General features: G+C 37.5%; 1 protein-coding gene across 1 annotated transcript; it reads right to left on the bottom strand.

The window, feature by feature from the left end:
• Window positions 1-11,203: 11,203 nt before the first annotated feature.
• On the bottom strand, window positions 11,204-13,507 carry LOC136245961 (uncharacterized). Its single transcript, XM_066037413.1, has one exon. It carries the CDS (start codon window positions 13,505-13,507, stop codon window positions 11,204-11,206), a length of 2,304 nt encoding a protein of 767 aa, XP_065893485.1.
• Window positions 13,508-18,004: the final 4,497 nt, after the last annotated feature.

Consider the following 18,004-nt stretch of genomic DNA (forward strand, 5'->3'; position numbering starts at 1 on the left):
AAGAAACACAGATAAGCATTAATTGTGGATAATAGTCAGTATCTTGCTTGTACATATTTAGTAGGTATTTAGTAATACCGCAATATTTATAATCAAAATACCGTGGTATGATATTGATCAATACCGCCCACCCCTAACTTTGACAATTCATAACTTTAGATTGGAAAGAGTCATTGACTTGCAATTTTGTCAGAAGTGAGAACCAACATAGCTGAATAGTGAAAAATTCAGGTTAATGTGTTACTTGAACACATAGTTATGGTCTCCCAGGTTCACAGAATTGGATGTGTGTGGAAGACCCCTTTTTGCAAATCTGGTCACATTTATGCACATATTGTCTTATAGCTATACCTGCTAGTTAGAGTTCGATATCTTCCTTCTTGGCTGAGATATTGCTGTTCAAACATTTTCTTACAATAGTCGTCCATACAAATTTTACGAATGTCCCCACACTACAGCAACCATTTTTATGTCTAATTTCAGATAAAGCTCATACTTAAACTTACTAAATAAACAACCTGGATCATATGGTACTGTATGTGATTATTGAATAAAACAACACACTTTTGATCTCAGCTGGCTTACAGCAACAACTATTCATGAGTCTTAGTAAAAGGTTTAACTAAAAGTTTAATATATAACTCCCAATCACAGTCTTAATATGCTGCTCTACTTTGTCACCATAGGATTACGTTTGCTTTGAATGGAGTTGGAAAGAGGCTCAAAATGGACAGAAGAAGACTTGAATCTGCACATATTCGCTATGCCATGCTTAGAGTAACTCAGTGGTACCCTGATGATCTTAGTGTAGCACAATTAGTGTTTCACAGCAATCCTTCCTTAACTTTGCTTGAGTTTACACCTATATTCCAAAAACTATTTCATGGAACATACTCAGGTAGGTAAATAACAATAATTTTTGACAAATTGACAATTTGCGTTACAATTCACTGAAATTTTTACTTATAGTGTGTTCCCCAATGCAATATTCAAGCATTTCATCTTGTCAAAATGTTTAGTCAACACTCAACAGACTTTACAAATCACAAATTTAAATCTCCACAACAAGAATATTCCATACCAGCTATCAAATAAGTGTAAATCAAAATAATGGCTAAAGGTACAGTATTGATTTTTATTACTGTAAGAAGTTTGACAATTGTCTTTGACGCATGGTATGTGCACTTGTGCAGCACATATAATATGGACTTATTCCTCCTTTGGTTCCATTTTTTCTCTGAAATGCAATAGAATAATGGCTTTATGGCTTTGTATTAGAGTGTCACTTATCAAAACATGCATTGTACCATCACATCAATAGTTGGTACAATGAGATTGTTTGTTACATATAAGCTATAACTTCACACATTTTTCTTTGTGCATAGGGCTGTCAACTAGAACATAAGTCTAAAGCCAAAGGAAACAATTTCTTTGCTTAAATCGTATTATAATACAGGAGTGTATGGCTTGTCATACCCTTATGACTTCATACCGTTGCTGTTTTTTTTTCTTAGACACAGGATATAAAATATGGCAGACATGTGTAGCTAATAATTATAAACTTAGCTATTATATTGTAGGGTAATGAGGTCTGGTCTTTTGTCCAAAACATTGTGTAGATTACTATAGCTTAACAGTATTGGTTAGGTTGCAGAATCATCCTCTAGAACAACACAGTTTCTTCTACAGAATTTCTGTTTAACTGAACTTTCTAACTAACTGACTGATGCTTTCAGCCAGCCAAAATTCACTTAACACTACGGGCTTTGTTGTTTGCTGTTCCATGCTTTTCTTGCCAACTGCAGCAACCACAATGCATGCATCATGCACATTACTTTGTCTTCTGTCATGTCCCCATTTTTATCTCATCTACTGCATACGTAGGTGTTGATTGGCTATAACATGTCATTTTCAGTGCTGTATACCACAAGCATTATAGTGTCCATAGCAGTTGGATTAATTGCGCAAGTATTTATTGTACTGTTCTTTGCTTCTGTAATGGGGTGGAACATCATAGCTGGAAACAAAGCGGAGTGGCCACTTCATTTCATAATAATTGACAGTGGGGCTGTGCATTAGTCAGTCAGTCAGTCACTAGAAAATTCTGTTTAACAATTAAAAAAATTCCATAGCAACTTGATGATAGTGTTTTGGGTCAGTATGAAAGCTTAGTTTTACCTAAACAATACTGCTTCATCGTTAGCAGGGAAAATTGAGACTGGTTTTAGACATAAACAATAGATATAATAGTTGTTGTATAATGTGCATATCAAAGTACATCTTCTTGGCTTTCTTTGTTGTAGTTTACATTTTGGCTATCCTTTCTTTTTTGGTATATATCCTTGCAAATATGTAATACATATTCATTAATAGGTCATCGGTGTTTAGTTCCTGGTTGTGGCACAGTTCTTGTAATAGATGGTAACATGAAGAACCATCGAGCAGTTTGTGCAGCAAGTGATGCAGGGTATATTCAATATGATGGACTGCCTGGTCGAGTAAAAACCGGATGCATAAACACACCTGAACAGAAGAGTCGTTTTTGTTTCCTCCATAAGCCACGGGCACTCAGTTCAACTGTTAACAGCCGCAATGCTGTGATTGAGTCAGTACTGGAGAAAACAAGTACATGTTCTCTTACTCACTATAAAGTAAATACATATGCAATGCGTATGTACTTTTCAGAATTAAATGATTATTTAATAGGTTTTATGGCTTGGATTAGATGATTGCTATGCTACCTGGGAACTGGAAAAAGATATACCACTACATATCATCAAAGAATATGAAGAATCTGCAACTATAGAAGTGGAGGAGGTATCCTTAAGGAATGTGGGCCAAACAGCCACAATTCTAAATGTTGCCAATTCTGCTACCGAACCACAGGCTAAGAAGTCAAAAACTGATAGAGTTATAGTTGACAAGGATGATGGGTAACTAATTATTTATCTGGAGCATTGTATAATGGTATCATATTTTACATAGCTCATTTTCAGCTCATCCAGAAGATGCAGACAATTTACACTGCAACACAGAAAAGGACAAGATCAAGCTTCATGATCGTTCAGCAGGTATTTATTACGAAGTTTTACATTAGCAAGAGAGCATCAGGGTTTATAAATTCCACTGACTCCATATTGTAGAAGCTATTTACACTACTTACCTCTTTCTTTTGCAGTAATGCATTAGTAGCTGAATCTGTTGAAATCTGCAGCGCTAGTGTCATTGTTGTCATAGAAACCACGCATTCTCATGAATGTCTTCATTACATTTCAATTGTTGTAATGTGTCTGAAATTGTGGATCTGCCTGATGCCTTCAGACAACTGCAACTCAACAATGGCTAAGGCTACAGGTGTAATTACTTTTCACTGCTATAAATGTTGCTTCAGCCTGACAGGTCCCTTTTGGCATACCACAGTACAATCAATATACATGCTTACCTTTGTCCTTCTTTGTGTCCCATTTCTATACGTACAGTGTAAGGCATTGATTTGTAGTAGTGTATAACGGCTTCCTTATGGTACCACATATCTAAAAGTGATACTTTTTGTACTGAGTGGATTGATGTTAAAAGCAATTCTTGTACTGTTCCTTGTTTGTAATTCTATGTAATACATGGAACATAGGTGAAAATGAGGCATAATAGCCACCATGTTTTCAATAAATGATAGTTGAGGCGCGCATGCATTCAGGTGAAAATTATTTATCAAAGATTATAAATACACCCCTTACAATAATCTGTGATTTTATGGAGCTATTCTTTCTTGTGATGTGGTATTGCGAGCTCGCCAGTAAGTAGGTGTGTTATGCATGTATATACTTTGCTAGCTATTATGTACTAGTGTGTGCGAGCTTACTATAGCTATAAACCATATATTTAGTATGTTATTTCAATTTGCTTCATCCAACTCCTGAATCTATTGCAGTTACACTGTAAAAAAAATTGTTAAAACAACCATGCTAGGTTATTTTTACGCCATTTGAACCAGTTTAAAATAACATTGCAGAGGTATAACAACAGCTTTAGCTAGAAATTACTTATTTGGTTTATTTTAACTGTATGCTGTAAGATCAACTCACTATTACTTTGGTAGTTTTAACATAATAAAACATCCTGTAAATGTTATGTGTTAAAATTACCATTTTGGATTGTTTTAACCTGCTTCATGAGGTAAAATAACTTGCTTGGTTTGAAATTACCATTTTTGCACATGTAACTGTGTGCTGTAGTAAAATCAACCGGCCACCATTGTAGTTTTAACCATGCAAATATCATAACCATGTATGTTACTTATTTGAAATTGCTATACTGGGTTGTATTTTCTCAGTTTGAGATGTGTGATACAACCTTACACTGCAAAAACTGAAGCAGTATATAACATATATATGCATGAGCAAAAGTATGCATGAATTTCATACCTTTATAGTATTTCCGATGGTATGTTTCACTGCACTATAGCTGCATGTATTTCCTAATCCAGGAAAGGTAAAGGATTTGCAATGGGTATATCATGTGCATGCATATATGCATATACCACCACATGGTGTTTCATGCTGGACCATGCATACAGACCCCATTTCATGGCTCCCATGCATAGACTCCTGGAATGAAATTTCCTGTGGTAGTGACAAAACAGATGAAACATGATATTCCATGACACGCTTTAAAAACAGGAATTATGATGAATCCTGAGTTTGTCTCAACAATAGGAAAGATGAAGTGCATGTCCTAGCTGTATTCAGTACCAAAGGATATTTATTTTAATTCTAGGAATCTTGAAAAATCCTAGGTCCATATGAAACATCATGCATGCATGTTGTTGATATATAACTTTATTAAATTTACTTTTGTTTCCCAATAGGCAATTGCAATAAAGTACGAATTTCCACACATGTACTGGATGTGTATGTACGAATTCAAAAATAATAAATTGAAATCTAATTTATACATACATTATTATGCATGTACTAAAAGCATGCATAATTTAGTATGGTCACACACGTTATTGATCATGCATGCACACATGTTTGTACATGTATATTATTACATGTTCTTTGTCACAATAATTCAAGTTTCATCTCCAAGATATATAGCTTTAGTGTGCATGTATACATGCATGCAGATAGTCAACTATATGTGTCCTGGCGACTGCACAATCCTACAAATATACAAAAAAAATCACATATGCAGCTGGGCATTAAGCGTGGCAAAGTTACGTAACTAATTTTATACTAAAATCAAGTAGCAATTAACATTCCAAGCTTAATGGGGGTATAAGCCTGTATGTAAAGATACACACATGTACACATATACATGCAGACACCAACTATAATTCATTCAAACACACACATGAGCCAACAGAAAAAAATGATTTTCCCTTCTAGCAGCTACCTAGCTGACATCCTTTTGACGAGTCTGAAGTTTCAATACGGTTATTTTATTACCAATAAGGTAGAATTAACCCAGGTGGACCCGGCCAGTGTTCTGGAAAAATGCAATAAACAAAAATGCCTATGTGCTACTAGTAGATTCTCTAACCTCGCAGCTAGCTATATGCAATAATAAAAAAAATTCTGTTAAGTGAATTGCTTAAATAGCTCATGCAGAGATATACTCTAATAGAACATACACCAGTACATTCCAATTACTGATATAAGGTACAAGCAAATGAGTGAGGCTTTATTACATACATGTTTACGTATTTTTGGATAACACACAAAACGCATGCATATTCAATGCAACCATAAGCATGGTGACGGAACTTGTGGTATCACAATACATTTACATTTTAGCCACAAAAGCAATAACCTGTACAAAAGCAACAGCGAGCCAGTGTGAACGTACTAAACAATCAATAATTAGGTTTAAAGTAAATTAACGCTGCATGCACTCAATACTCATAGCATAATGCAAGACACAGTACAGTAGAAAACGTCCAATATCCGAACACCTGTGTGCCAGTTCAATCATAAATTGTTCAGATATGTGAATTTGTTCTGATAAATGAAGCCCATTCATCTATATACAACGTTATGATCAACTACTCTAATAGAACATGCACTACTCTGATAGAACATATAAGAAATCCTCTAATAGAGCAGTCAATTCAACTGTTTGTGGCTTCGGATAATCGATTGAGGTCCTACTGTACTGTGAAGAACGGTACGGTATTAGGAAAAATACCTCGGTATCACTAAATACCTTGTATATTGTACACTTTTAAAAACCTGGGTAAGCTATGATTTACACTTGTGCTAGTAGTGAAAATTATCTATTAAAGGAACAAATGAAATGACAATTGTACCACAAAGTAAGGTTTGAATATCTCAAAAGGTAAATTATTGTGTTTGTCGTGTCCACAGCATAAACACACGGTTGTATGGGGCTTGACTTCATGTGTAGCCACCACTAAACCACCAAAAATTTAATTAATACATTAAATTCGGTATTCAGTATGTTTAGAAAGCCACAACGGTATCTATAAAATACCTTTTTAACTACTAATACCTAAATACCTCGCAACCTTAAGTGAAACCACAATTTACCTATACCAATAGTTTCTATAAACATTGGAGACCTACAGGTGATGTTAGTGACCAGCACAGAAGATCTGATCTAGATCAAATTTTTACCATATGTGACCCGCTGAGCAAAAGCCTGACTTGTTTGTATAATTAGATATAAATGCCATTGGTAAAAATGTGTGCTACATAAATTTTACATGTTTTAATCACTTCAGTAAACACTGAAGGAAGACTTGAATCAAATAATCTAATATAGCAGTGGATTCACCTCTTCGTGGAGAGTAGGGAATATCTTTGTTTCGCTTCTGTGCCATGGAGCAAACATGAGTTACGTGTGTTTGTTTATGTTGTGGCAAAGCGTAATTTCATTGTCACTGTTTTAAGCTTGAACAGCCTTATGGCTTGATAGCATTGGTGTATTTAGGTCAAAACCTGTACCTTGATGTATGCTCCAGTTCATGGTGAATAGAATGACACAAGTCCTAACTCTGTAGCCCATTGCACTGGAGAGATAATATGATCGATTAAACAAGTGCCTGTAAATTTTTTTTGTAAAATCACTGTAAAAATCAATTGTTTTGCTCTTCTTGTTGTCTATCACCCACTTACCATAGGCATAGGAAGCGGGGGGCCAGGGGGGCCATGGCCCCCCCAACAATTGGGAAGTTGAAATACAAGACCATGGTTGAAAAAGAAACAAATTTTCACTATCAATATGAAGGGACTAGCTGGTTAGCAATACAATATAATCGAAATATGCGTACATAACTAGCACTCACGAGTTTCCTTGGTTGCCTTATTCTGCAATGGCCTCGTCTCATTTTCGTTACGTGGCAACAAGCACCCCTAAAATTATTTTATGCATTATTTGGAATTGCTATAAATAGTGAGTAAATTTATGGAATTTGTGATGGAATCAACAGAAGAGCACCTAGAAGAGCAAGAGGTAACTGTTTGGTGTATATCTGATGGCTTATTATTATTAAATTATATAAACAGGTGTGCTCTATCAAGCCACCAGCTGCCAAAAAATTTAAGCAGGGAACACTTTGTTTTGCTAGCAAACGTTCCAGTGGCAGCACAAATAATGAGCCTTCATCAAGTGTCAGGGGGAAGAGTTCCATTCCTAGTGATAGAAACATTGCTGATCAATTTACTGCTCAGCAAAGTAGCAGCACCACCACTACTACCACCACCAGCAGCACCACCACTACCACCAGCAGCAGCACCACCACCACCAGCAGCACCACCACCACTACCACCAGCAGCAGCACCATCACCACTACCACCAGCAGCTGCACCACCACCAGCAGAGATGTTCAAATGAACAGCATGCCTACTTCTGTGGAAAAATGCTCAGCTAAATGTTGTGAGCTGTCATTAACTCCATTTCAACCCACTAATCCATCTGTGCTTAACAAGTTTCAGCAGCAACAAGGGAAGCGCTGTCGTAACTTTTCACCCAACTGGTATTCTACCTACTCATGGTTGACATTATGCACCACCAAATGCAAAGCATTTTGTGTTTTGTGTCGATACTGTGCAGAAAGCAATCTATTGTGCTTTGCTAAAAAAGGAGATGATGCTTTTGTTAGTAACGGTTTTAATAACTGGAAGAAGGCTCTTGAAAGATTTTCACAACATTCTCAGTCTGATTTGCACAAAGAATCTATTTTAAAAATTCAGCTGATAAACCAAAAGGGTGTTGACACCCTCAATAATGAGCAAATTATGGTTTCACAGAGGAACCATCGACAAATGCTAATTAAGCAGCTATCATCACTGAAGTTCTTATTGAGGCAAGGCCTTGCAATTAGGGGGCATGATGAAATTCAGAGCAATCTTGTTCAATTATTGAACCTCAGAAGCAATGATTGCAGTGAATTAAACAATTGGATCAGAGAACGCAAGTATATGTCAGCTGATATAGTGAATGATCAAATCAAATTGATAGCTGATAGTGTGCTAACAAACATTATAGCAGACATTAGAAAAGTGCACTGGTTTTCAATCATTGCCGATGAAGCTACGGATGTCAGTAACAAAGAGCAGTTAACTGTATGCATCAGATGGGTAGATGATGATTTTTGTATATATGAAGACCCAATCGAATTGATTCAACTCCCAAAAACTGATGCTGAAACAATCACTAGGGAGCTGAAAAGTTGTTTGGGTAAGCATGTTTTACCAATTGCTCAGTGTCGTGGCCAAGCATATGATGGTGCCAGCAACATGAGTGGTCACTTAAATGGTGTTGCTGCTAGAATTGAAAAGGATGTTCCAGCAGCTTTATACCTACATTGCTTTGCACACTGCACAAATTTGTGTTTGCAAACAGTAGGTAGGAAATGTGTTGTAGTTAGGGATGCTCTAGATTTAGTTATGGAGATATCCCAGCTAATCAGATTCTCTCCAAAAAGATCAACACTTTTTTCGGATGTACAAAAAGAGCTTGGAGCTTGTTCTGTTTCATTGAAACCATTATGTCCTACACGATGGACTGTTCGTACTGCAGCTATATCTGCTGTTTTAAGTAATTATTCCAACTTATTAGCTGCTTTAGAACAGATCAATGCTGAAACTCATGATGACTATGGTCGAAAAGCTGGAGGTTACCTTGCTCAGATGGATAAATTTAGTACCTTTTTTGGACTGAAACTAGCTCATTTAATTTTTTCAGGAACAGAACAGCTCTCTTTAACATTACAAGGTAAGGACACCACTATCCAAGAAGCTGTCAATGCTACTGAGTTAGCTGTAAAATATTTGACAAGGCTAAGGTCTGATAGTACTTTTGTTGACTTTTACTCTAAAACAGTAGAAGAGGCTAAAGAATTAACTTCTGACCCTGTTTTACCCAGATATAGAAGACCCCCTCATCGGATTGATGATGGAGAAGCTCCTGTACTGTTTTCTGACCCTAAAAGCTATTTCAAGCAACAGTATTTTGAAATATTAGATCTGCTTGTTAATGAACTTAAGCGAAGATTTCAACAAAAACGAGGATTACCTGTAATGTCAGTCTTAGAGAAAACCTTACTAGACTCTGCAAATGGCAAATTTTGTGCTTTAGAATTACCAGAAGAATTTGATATATACAACAGTGACCTTGATTTATCTCGATTGAAAATTCAACTGACAATGTTGCCTGATTTGATTACAACACATAATACTAACAGTAAGGTGCCAATAAAAAAAGTGACCAATGTAAGAACTATCTGTGATATCATCAATGAACCTGGGAAAGTAATGTTCTCAGAAGTAATAAAGCTTTTAAAAATCTTCTACACTCTACCTGTGACAACTTCAACTGCAGAGAGAAGTTTTTCTGCACTGAGACGATTGAAGACCTTCTTGCGTAGCACGATGTCTCAATCTAGATTAAACCACACATTCATTACATTTATACATAAAGAGCGTACAGATAGTGTTGATGAGAAAGACATTGCTAAGACATTTATATCAGCTAATGATAAAAGAAGAAAATATTTTGGAAATGTTTAACAATAGTAAATGAAACTATCACTGAAAAAAATTAATTTTTAACTGTCTGCATGAGGTACAGTAAAACGATTAACCATGTTACTACAAAGACTATGAAAAATTCAGTCAAATGCAAGTAAATTTCCAAAAGACATGTACATCCCGGGGGCACATGGCCTTAGACCCCCTATAACTGAGTTGAATACATATACAAATAAGTCTAATTTGTTTGACAGAAAATTGCTCCAGATCCTATCCATGTGCATATAAATTTCAAAAGTTTCCTGGGGGGGCATGCCCCCAGACCCCCCTAGACTGCAGCTGACTGATCCTCAATCAACAGCATGCAGTCCATCTCAATAAGTATAACAATATACAATTACTGTGACCCCCAGTACTTTATATAGCTCATAGCCCCCCCCAACTTGAAGATGCTTCCTACGCCTATGCTTACCAGTAATAAAAATCTAGGAAAATGCAAACAAGTCAGGTTTTAAATCTTTCTTTCATGTCAGTACTCTCCCAAGGAGTCTAAAGATATAAGTGGTAGTTTACCTTAAATGCGCTAACATGTGGGGTTCTTGCAGATCCAGTCACATGTAATAGGGCTTAGTTGATATATGAACATTACTCAATTATTTTAAACATCTGTATGTACTTGGCTCACAATTCATGGGCAAAATTGTTCACAGGCATATTTTAGTCTATCTACTGCAATGTGGACTTCATGGTATAGAAGACAATTTTACACTTAATGCAATTGATCTAAACACTAGAGGTGGCCCGCAGAAGTTGAACAACTGAGGTTATACTCCTTGCTCAAATGCAATGAGCTATTTCTTGAATTTGTGTAGACTAGTGTACTCGGTAGATTAAGGTGGCAATAAAGCAAAAACGCTCATTCCTTTTTTTATTTTTTATATATATATTTTGTGCATAAAATAAAGGACGCATATTTACAAGTACATGAAACAAATATAAAGTTAGTCAGGTGAAGCTGAGTCCAGCCTGCCTTCTGCATAAGCAAGGTCAATGACAGCTGTCTCGCCCGATCCACAGCAGTGGTAAGAGGACCTTGAACCTCTTAAACATTGAACAGCTGAACGGAGCAATGAAAATCCCAGCCTACATCGTAACCAGTACAATGTTTTGCTATATGATTGTCCATGCTTCTCAGCGAGTAGTATGGCAATTCATTTGTAAACAACGGTGGCCAAAGGTCCCATACCTCCAGTACATGAAAAAATCAATGGCAAAAATGACCCATGCTCAACTTCCCGGATTCTCTCCTCATATTTTCTCTTCTTCTCTAGCTCCGCACGCCTGTAGCACTGTGATAAAGAAATTGAACAGTGCGTAGGAGCAAAAGGATTGAAGACTTTAACATCAAAATAAGCATTCTGCCCGCGTTCCCAGAAGCCATTAGCAACAACATCAAGACGTGCCCCATTTTCAGTATTGGCCGATCGCAACCGAAATGATTCCCCCGAAAGTGGTTGCAGGGATGGTTCAACTTCAACACCATGACACAGTTCGGTTAGCAATCCAGCAGTAATATCCCGAAGCTCATTATGACGGATAGTTGGGAGGCCGCCACACGGACAGCTGAAAGCATGTTCAACCGAAAACTGTTTTCCGCACACACAACTGGAAGGCAGCAGCAGTGGTCGCCATCCATATCTTAAACATAAGGAGTCACGAAAAGCACCCTTGTGCAAGCAAAAGCCATGGTCTAAAATAGGTAGAGCAGTCAACCAACCTGAGGAACCCTTTTCAGAAGACAACACAACCGATCTATACAATGATGGTGATAATGTAGGCATCAAAGCATCACGATAGTCAATAACAGACTGACGATGGGCACTCAATACTGCACGTCTTGCATCAATCTTAGCAGACAACACTTCAACAGGGTAGGTGTGAGATTGCTGTAAAATTAAGTGAACTAAGGGAGCAGTGACCTCGACAGAAGCTGCAAATTGGGACAATGAATAGCGAACTGGGTCAATAACTCCAAGACCTCCCCAACGGGCAGGAAGAGCAAACAAATTCCGGTCAGTGTCACTAAAAGAAGGCTGACCAGTTAAACTAGGTAGAAACTTGAGTCTAATAGTATGTTCCAAAGGTGACAAGAGTGGTTGAATATTGGGGATGCACCTCATCAGATAGTTCCATTTGCCAATAAACCCATGTATAAGTGCAGCATAAGCAGCTTGGGGATGAGTGACTGAGATATCAGACAATTGCTGCAACTCCCTTACCCAGGATGTTACTTTTGTTTCAACAAAAGAGGTGATGAAAGAGGGGGAACCAATAGCAGCACCAAGGTGACGCTTCCCGTCAGAAGTTATAGAGATTCCAGTCCCCTGAAAAGCAGAAACTGCAGCATCATACATTCCACTCTTCTCAATAATGCAGGTTTTAGAAGGATTGGGAAAATAGCCAAAACCAGGACCATCAGATGTCAGTTTATTCCACCAAGACCTAAGTTCCTTCAAGCCACCACAAGCAGTGGCATCATCAGCATACCATATCTGTTGCACACAACTTCCAGACAAACTCTCAATGAGTGGGATCACACCCAGTGCATACATTGGCATGGCCAGAGGGTCCCCTTGAGTAGTTCCTTCTTCAGAGTGTAGAACGGACCCACCAATGTACAGATTAACATCTTCACGATATGTGTTTATTAAAATGGTTGAAAAAGGTGGACATAAGTGTTGAATGTTACGGAGAGCCGCCTGACGGTTCAGTGAGTTGAATGCATTGGTGGCATCCACAAGTAATACTGCATCAACATCAGCAGACGAAAAGATCTCTCGTGTAGAATGGACAGCAGCTTCACAACCTGACAATTGACCAGCACATAATTGTAATGAACCAGCTGCCCTTTGAATATCACTTCGAATTACACACAGAATAGCCTTTGCAATCACACGACGCACGGTCTCCCCAATCCCAATCGGTCTGACTCCAGGGCACTTGTCCAATGCAATCAAACGGCAAGCAACAAAGGCAGTCAAACCAGAAGGATCAACAAATACAGTACATAATCTTCTAGCCACTCCAGCTAGAGCTTCACAGAGATCATCAGAAACACGCTGGAATGACGTACACATTCGGCGCCATGCGGCAGCATCAAGCCCAGAAGGTCCGGCTGTACCTCCAGTTCGAAGAGCAGCACGACGAATACAAATGCCATCAAGTCCCTCAAAAACAATTGGATGAGGCGGTGGAACACTGTTGGAGGAGTTACTAATCAGAGTGGTGGGTAATGGAGGGCACCCCTTAGGATGTTTATCAGACAGTGCCTTTAAAACAGTAGAAGATAGTGACAGTGCTCCACCACAATTGTCCTCAGATAGTAAGCGTAGAGCATCCTTAACTCTTCCATTCATCATAAAATTAGAAAACCTACGAGAAACATTATCTTCATTCTTGTGAACACGCTTAAGCCTTGTTTCTAGGTTTCCTTGCAAAACGCTCATTCCTGACATCAATTCTACTGTGCTTCAATTTTAAGACATAGTGAAAACTAGTAATTAGTTTTGCATGCAAGTAAACTACACATATAGGAATATGTATCATTTGTATACAGGAAAGAGCATAGAGCTGCTCTCAAAGCAAGAAATTGGCGGTACTTAGTGAACCACAGAAGACACATTATCTCTCGATAACCTCCAGTTTTAGCTCCAATACTTCACACGATTAAAGCATATTATTATGAGGATAATTGTACGTATCAATAAGTGAAAGCAATTTACAAGTCACAATATATGGCATTTAATGCAGGTAAGAGCCTTGTTCCACCGTTCTCACTAAGCAAAGTAGCCTTTTAAATTTTTTTTAATGTTTTGTAAACCTCGCTGTAGAAAAGTACAATACATAGCTATATACACAGTTATAGAATGGATATCTGATATATCAAACAGTACGATAGTACTGTTTAAGTAGGGATCCGGCGCGTGCCTCAAATTTCGATCCCTCAAAAATCATCCTAGAAATATCTCACACAGCAAATAAACCTTTTACTAAAGAGTCTTCAAGTTTCTAACTTTATTTCTAGCGTTATATATCAGGAAACGACTAGAAAAGTGCTGGAATTTTATTTCTAAAAAATCGCTAAAACAGAAATTTTCGTCTGCCTGCCAGCCTGCCTGCCTGCCTGACCACATTCGCAAGGCTACAGGCCAAACGAAGCAGCGAAGGATCTCCATTCTTTGCCACAATATTTAACTCGCTGCTGGGATGTGCCTTTTCGGGTTCCGACGAGTGTCTGCCTTCTGCGCTTTGCCTTTCCTTTTATCTTTAATTAGGGATCGTCTTTTTCTTTTCCAGTCACGGAGGCGTTAATAATTCGTATTGACACTTTCCTTAGAGCAGCTGTATTCGGACGCCACAAAACTAATAACGGATTCCGTACTGTAAGGGCAAGTAGATGCCTGTATAGCAACACTTGCAAAGCGATCAAACAGCCTAGTGAAGTAAGAACACACGGCCACGCCCTTATCAATCAGAGCGCGCGCTCGTACTTAACAATCAGTGGACCACGCCCATTATTAATGGTCCAGCTGTAACTAATTGTAGAAAACAGGAGATAGAAACCCTACATGCCTTTCAATTTAGTAATTGAGCAGCTTGCATAAAGCAAGCAGCAAGATCGAGATACTCTAATAGAGCAGTCAGTGCCAAAGATCAATAATAGCTATATACCTATACCAAAAAAAGTTAACGAACTAGTGAATTTAAAAATTGTTAATTTAGAAATGGAAGTAGGGATCAAGCGATAAAAACTACTGAAACAAGTGATTTGAATGATGGCAACTATTACAACATAGCTTTGTGGGGAAATCCTACTTTGGCATTGAACATATATGGTGACGTGGTGAGATGCCAATGTAAGGATTTCCCCACAAAGCTATGTTGTAATAGTTTCCATCATTCAAATCACTTGTTTCAGTAGTTTATACATAGTTACTATTAGAATGAACAAGCCACCTAGGTATGTACCTTTAAATTTGTTATTGTCAATAGACCATACAACAGCAGTCCTCCAGCAGTAGAGGACCAGATAAGAAGCATTCCACTGTACCATCGTGAAGATGATATAACTTAGTTTCCTAGAAATTTTATTTCTTCAATCCAGTAGGCTTCAATGAAGAACAAGTGAAGAACACTGAATGCATGCTCTGCAATCACAGTTTATAACACCACTACATTCAACTATTAAATTGTGTCATATGGTATCATTATTTCAACTCAGTGAAAATTTCTTGACAGTGGTTTGTTTAGATTGTGCATGTACGCACATGTGTACAATTGTGCATATATGTGACCGGATCTGCGAAAACCCGACATAATGGCGCATTTTTCAAATCTTTATTATTGAATATTTACAATCTACTTAGCCAAGTGTATGCTCTGGCCAAGTTTCAGCCTCATATGGCAACAACTTTTGACAACCCTACAAAGTAGCAACAACAGAAAGATCGATTTGTACAGCAAGTATTGGGAAAATAAACTACATGCGCTTACAAAAATGGCTGTAACTTACAAATACAATGTAGTACAGAGTTGCAACTTTCACCATTGTGTTCGCCATGAATAGGGGAGTCCATTACTGGGTAGGATTTGTCTTCTATTACCATACTTCACAGCATACAGAGACGAAATCAGTGAAGAAAAATCGATCGCATACGATCGTTTCGACGTGACGTAAACAAACGCCCATAACTTACGTATCCTTTAGTCTACTGCAACGAAATAAAGATTTTTGAACTCCTCTTGAGTAGGCGAATACGATGATATCCAGTTTTTACCATAGGACCCTTCCTTCACAAAGAACAAAGCGTTTAAAAAATTACGAATTTTTTTCGATTACACAAATATTTTACCCATTGAAAATCAATGGCTTATACTGAAAATTTAGGCTTGCGCCATTATGTCGGGTTTTCGCAGATCCAGTCACATATGTACTATTATGTTAAAGGCCACATTTTATTCACTCTTGGTGTGTGCATGGAGTATTTATGAATATGTGTGCTATTGTACTGTATGTGTGTGTTTTGCTTTTGTGAGTGTGTGTGCGTGTGTGTGTGTGTCCCTTGTCTCACTTAGTGTGGCATAATGGATTGTTACAGAACTTCAGGTTCTGTGTCCTCTCTCAGTGAGACTTGGACAGTGTGGATTACTAGTCCTGTTCTAGGATGATTTTCCTGAGTACTTGAGTGGTTCCATGCAGTGCTGGTTCACTGAGCGCAATAGTTGTGTTTCACATAGTTGCAAGAGTTGGTTCACTGAGCGGCAATAGTTGTGTTTCACATAGTTGTGAGAGTTTTGGGAGTGTCTGTGTCTGTGTCTGCATGCGTGCATGTGTGTATGTTCATGCAGACATGTGTGTGCATAGTAGAGCATGTGACTCTCATATGAACTATACTGTATTGTAGAAATATAGTAGTCTAATTGTGTGCATTCATCAAGTGCATGTCATAATCTATGCTTTCTTATGTTGTACAGATCATGGTTTAAACACGAGCTGTAGGGTGTAGTACTCTGCTGTAATCAAGGCATTTTAAATGCTTGCAGCAGGCTAGGTACCCCTTACAGAACGTACGTGCCATTTAGTTGCATCTGATGTAAGAAGACGTGAAGCAACTGTTATAACAGGTTGTGAAGTTAACCAGTTCATTTATTATCACATATAAACTCTCCTTGTCACACTTCTTGTACAGCTTGGACATTACTGCTATAATATACTAGAATCAATGCTATGTCATTATATAAAATTATGTCATCTTGTATTGTGGTAGGTAATTTTGCCATTCACATTTCGTACTAGACCATATTTCTGGACCTGTTTTGAACAATAAAAATCTACATACGTTTCTCTTCACTTTTTATTGCATACATGCCTACTTTTTTTTTTATTAATAATTAAAAAAAAATACTATTATAGTTATTTAGTTTTATGTTGTGGCACAGCTATAGTATGTTCACGTTGAGCTGAATCCTGAAATATAGCTAAAAATTAAAAGTGGATTTTTTCTCAACAGAGTTAACATTTCAGCCAACCAGATGATTATTGGTAACAGCAAAGGTATCAACAACAGACATGTACGGTTTGGCTCCATTACAAGTTCGGGAAAGGGCTGTATTGGACACTGTACTTATATGGCTTCCCATAGGAAATGTATTGTGAAAATTTTGATTGACCATAAACATTATGTCTAACATTTGAACTAGATTTTGAAATATTTTTAGCAGGTCAAGCAGTACTATAAATGAGCCAAATTTCAAGATCGTGTGTAATTGCATCCATGAGTTATTAAATGTTTTTGAGGGTTCAGCTCAACGTGAACATACTATAGTTATAATGTAACTTGTATTATAGTAATGTACATGCACGTTTAGCTGGATCCTCAAAAACACTTAATAACTCATCATGGATGGAATTACACACGATCTTGAAATTTGGCTCATTTGTAGAACTGCTTGACCCACTAAAAATATTTCAAAATCATTTAGTTCAAATGCCCTACACAGTATTTACGGCCAATCAAAATTTCACCATACACTTCCTATGGAAAAGCCATAAAAATACGGTATCCAATACAACCCTTCCCTAACTTGTATTGGAGCCAAACCAGATGCATCTGTTGTTGACACCTTTAATGTCACCATTATTTATCTGGTTGGCTGAAATGTTACTTTTCTTGAGAAAAAATCCCCTTTTTATTTTTAGCTGCTTTTCAGCATCCAGCTCAACTTGTACATACTATAGTCCACTTGTATTTTCCACATCTGTAGGTATGGAAAAGGCAGATACCATCACTTATAAACATCTTGTCCATTTGCTCAGTGAGAAAAGTATGTTTGGAGAATAGGAAAAAAATTTTGTGGACTGGACCTGGGCAGTGTCAAATTACGCTTGAAAACTTACAGGACCTCGAGTCTGCCAGACAGGTTATAATTATTTTCTCTTTGTTAGGTATATA

The sequence above is a fragment of the Dysidea avara genome, chromosome 15 (assembly GCF_963678975.1).
Source record: "Dysidea avara chromosome 15, odDysAvar1.4, whole genome shotgun sequence".
In the NCBI taxonomy this organism is placed as follows: domain Eukaryota; kingdom Metazoa; phylum Porifera; class Demospongiae; order Dictyoceratida; family Dysideidae; genus Dysidea; species Dysidea avara.

Excerpts from the sequence above, each read along its gene's own strand:
- LOC136245961 (XM_066037413.1), bottom strand. The coding sequence starts at position 13,507 with ATGTCAGGAATGAGCGTTTTGCAAGGAAACCTAGAAACAAGGCTTAAG.